The 2,559-nt window shown below is 52.6% G+C and overlaps 1 protein-coding gene across 5 annotated transcripts in view; it reads right to left on the bottom strand.

Moving 5' to 3' along the window:
- ZNF44 (zinc finger protein 44) overlaps positions 1-2,559 on the bottom strand; it is a 53,152-nt gene extending 50,593 nt beyond the window's left edge. For 3 of the 5 annotated variants that reach the window (XM_031659860.1, XM_009193579.4, XM_021930733.2), the window contains exon 1: positions 2,367-2,553. In XM_031659860.1, coding sequence (XP_031515720.1) covers positions 2,367-2,369 — 3 coding nt within the window. In that variant the 5' untranslated portion in view covers positions 2,370-2,553. Of the gene's footprint in view, positions 1-2,366 lie in introns of all 5 variants that reach the window. The other 2 variants (XM_017952234.3, XM_009193580.3) reach the window with 2 other exon arrangements.

Here is a 2,559-nt window from a genome sequence, read left to right as displayed (position 1 = left end):
GTCCACTGGAGCCATCCCTTGGCCTCAGAGCAGGAGGGCAGCCGAGGCCACACTGGTCACACTGCAGCAGCGGGGGACAGGGGTGGAGTCGGGGGGCTGATGTTCTCCAGGGACCAGGAATTTGGGATGAGGCTGTCTCCTGCAAGGTCAAGCCTTTCTTCCACTATGAGCGCTGGACGGGTTCTTTCTGCGCTCTACGCAAATAAATACCACGGTATTGCAGCTAAAAAAAAAAAAAAAAAAAAAAAAGTTTAATAAACACTAGGCCAGCTACGATAGGTGGGAGACGGAGTTACTACTCAAATTATTCTCATCCAAGGTCCGTAGGTAGGGGTTTTTCAAGGGCAGTTTGGGGCAAAGGGTGGAGGTGGCTAGACTTGCTACTGACTGGTTGGAGTGGGGATGAAATCATTGGGGATGGAATCTGTCCTCTTGGCCGGGCACAGTGGCTCACCCCTGTAATCCAAATACTTTGGGAGGCCGAAGTGGGAGGATCGCTTGAGGCCAGTAGTTCAAGACCAGCCTGGGCATAGAGTGAAACCCCGTCTCTACACTATATTTAAGGGAGGAGACCACCCCTCATATTGTCTTATGCCCAATTTCTGCCTCCAAAGAAAGAAGAAATAAAAACCAAGGCCAGGCGAAAGTGGCTCAAGCCTGTAATCCCAGCATCTTTGGGAGGCCGGTGACGGGCGGATCACAGGTCAGGAGATCGGTAATTCATCCTGGCTAACTGCAGGAAACCCTCACTTCTACTAAAAATACAAAAAACTAGTTTGGCCAGGTGGCGGGCATTGTAGTCCCACCTACTCGGGAGCTGAGGCCGAATGGCGTGAACCCTCGGGAGGCAGAGCTTGCAGTGAGCCGAGATCCAGCCACTGCACTCCCAGCCTGGGCGACAGAGCTTGTGACCCGCCTCCCAAAACAAACAAACAAACAAAACCCAAAAGGCAGAGGCCGGGCACGGTGGCTCACGCCTGTAATCCCAGCACTTTGGGAGGCCGAGGCGATGGATCAAGGTCAGGAGATCAAGACCATCCTGGGTAACATGGTGAAACCCCGTCTCTACTAAAAATACAAAAAAATTAGCTGGGTGTGGTGACGGGCGCCTGTAGTCCCAGCATATTCCCATTAGGTGGATCAGCACCTTATGATGAGGGAGAGACACTGAAGGATTTAATCCCTGGGAGCCTTAACTTTGCCTCCTGTACCCTGTGCACAGTGTGTAGAAACACTCTTTCCTTCAAGACTTTAAATGTTAATGACTTAAAAGCTCCAATCAGAAGTTTTAAACATTAGGGAATGAATTTGAAAACATGAAGGTTTTCCCATATTTCTATGAAGCAAAAGTAGGAGACCTAAAACCACCATGAACTGGAAGCTGGAATCAATGTGGCTAAAAAAAGAAAGGAGTCACCGGGTGCGGTGGCTCGCTCTCGTAATCCCAGTACTTTTAGAGGCCGAGACAGGCGGATCACAAGGTCAGGAGATCAGACCATCCTGGCTAACACAGTGAAACCCGCCTCTCTACTAAAAAATGCAAAAAATCTAGGGGCTGGGCGAAGCTGGCTGGCACCTGTAATCCCAGCTACCGGGAGGCTGAGGTAGGGAGAATGGCGCAAACCCGAGGCGGAAGCTGCAGTGAGCTGAGATCCCCGCCACTGCACTCCAGCCTGGGCTTACAGAGCAAGACTCCATCTCAAAAAAAAAAAAAAAAAAAAAAAAAAAAAAGAAAGGGAGTCAAACATCAGGTGTCATTCGGGATGAAATAAAAATCTTATTCAATTTGTAAAATGGTAGTGTTTCCAGACAGGAAAATGGGCATGTTTGGAAAATAAGGAAAAACTGGATATCTGACTATAACTAACTAATAAATGATACTCATGCCTTCAAAAATCACACACACGAGAGAGAGAGAGAGAGATATCCCATCACCTAGCACTTTAGAGGCCAAGGCATGGATCACAAGGTCAGGAGTTGGAGATCAGCTCACAATATGGTGATCTCGGCTCATTGTAGCCCACCAGCAATACGTAACTGAACGAAGTACAGAAACACGGGCCGCAAGCCTGTGCCGGTTCCGCCGCACAATATGGGGAGACGCGGCGCTGTGGGCGTGGAGCTGCCCAGAGAAGGGGGCCGGGGCCGCTGTCGCCGCTCAGGGTCGGGACAGGACGCCCGGGGTCCCGGCTGCCGGCCCAGCCCCACCCTGCATCCAAAGGAACCGAGGACCGAGGTACACAGGGGGGCTCGGGTCCCAGACCCCAGAGACGCTGCGGAGAGGCCCGGGTCCCGCCACAGCCGGTTCCGACTGGTTCCGACCAGTCCTTCGCCCTGCCTCAGGACGCCGGGCCCCGCACACTCACCATTTCCCGGCTGTGCGGTGTCCCGGGTCCTCCCAACTCCTCCCGTAGCCAGGGTAGGTCCCAGCGCGACAGAAGCCACCACAGATGTCCCAGGGCCTCTCTCAGTGACAGAACACGGAACAGAGGTCACCAGGGTGAAGAGGCCACTAGCTCTGAGTAACGCCGCACCTCGCAGTCTCTGATTGACAGTTCT

This window comes from Papio anubis, chromosome 20, assembly GCF_008728515.1.
Source record: "Papio anubis isolate 15944 chromosome 20, Panubis1.0, whole genome shotgun sequence".
NCBI classification, from domain to species: Eukaryota; Metazoa; Chordata; class Mammalia; order Primates; family Cercopithecidae; genus Papio; species Papio anubis.
Note: the sequence above shows the minus strand (reverse complement) of the source record. Positions and strands in the feature narration are given on the sequence as shown.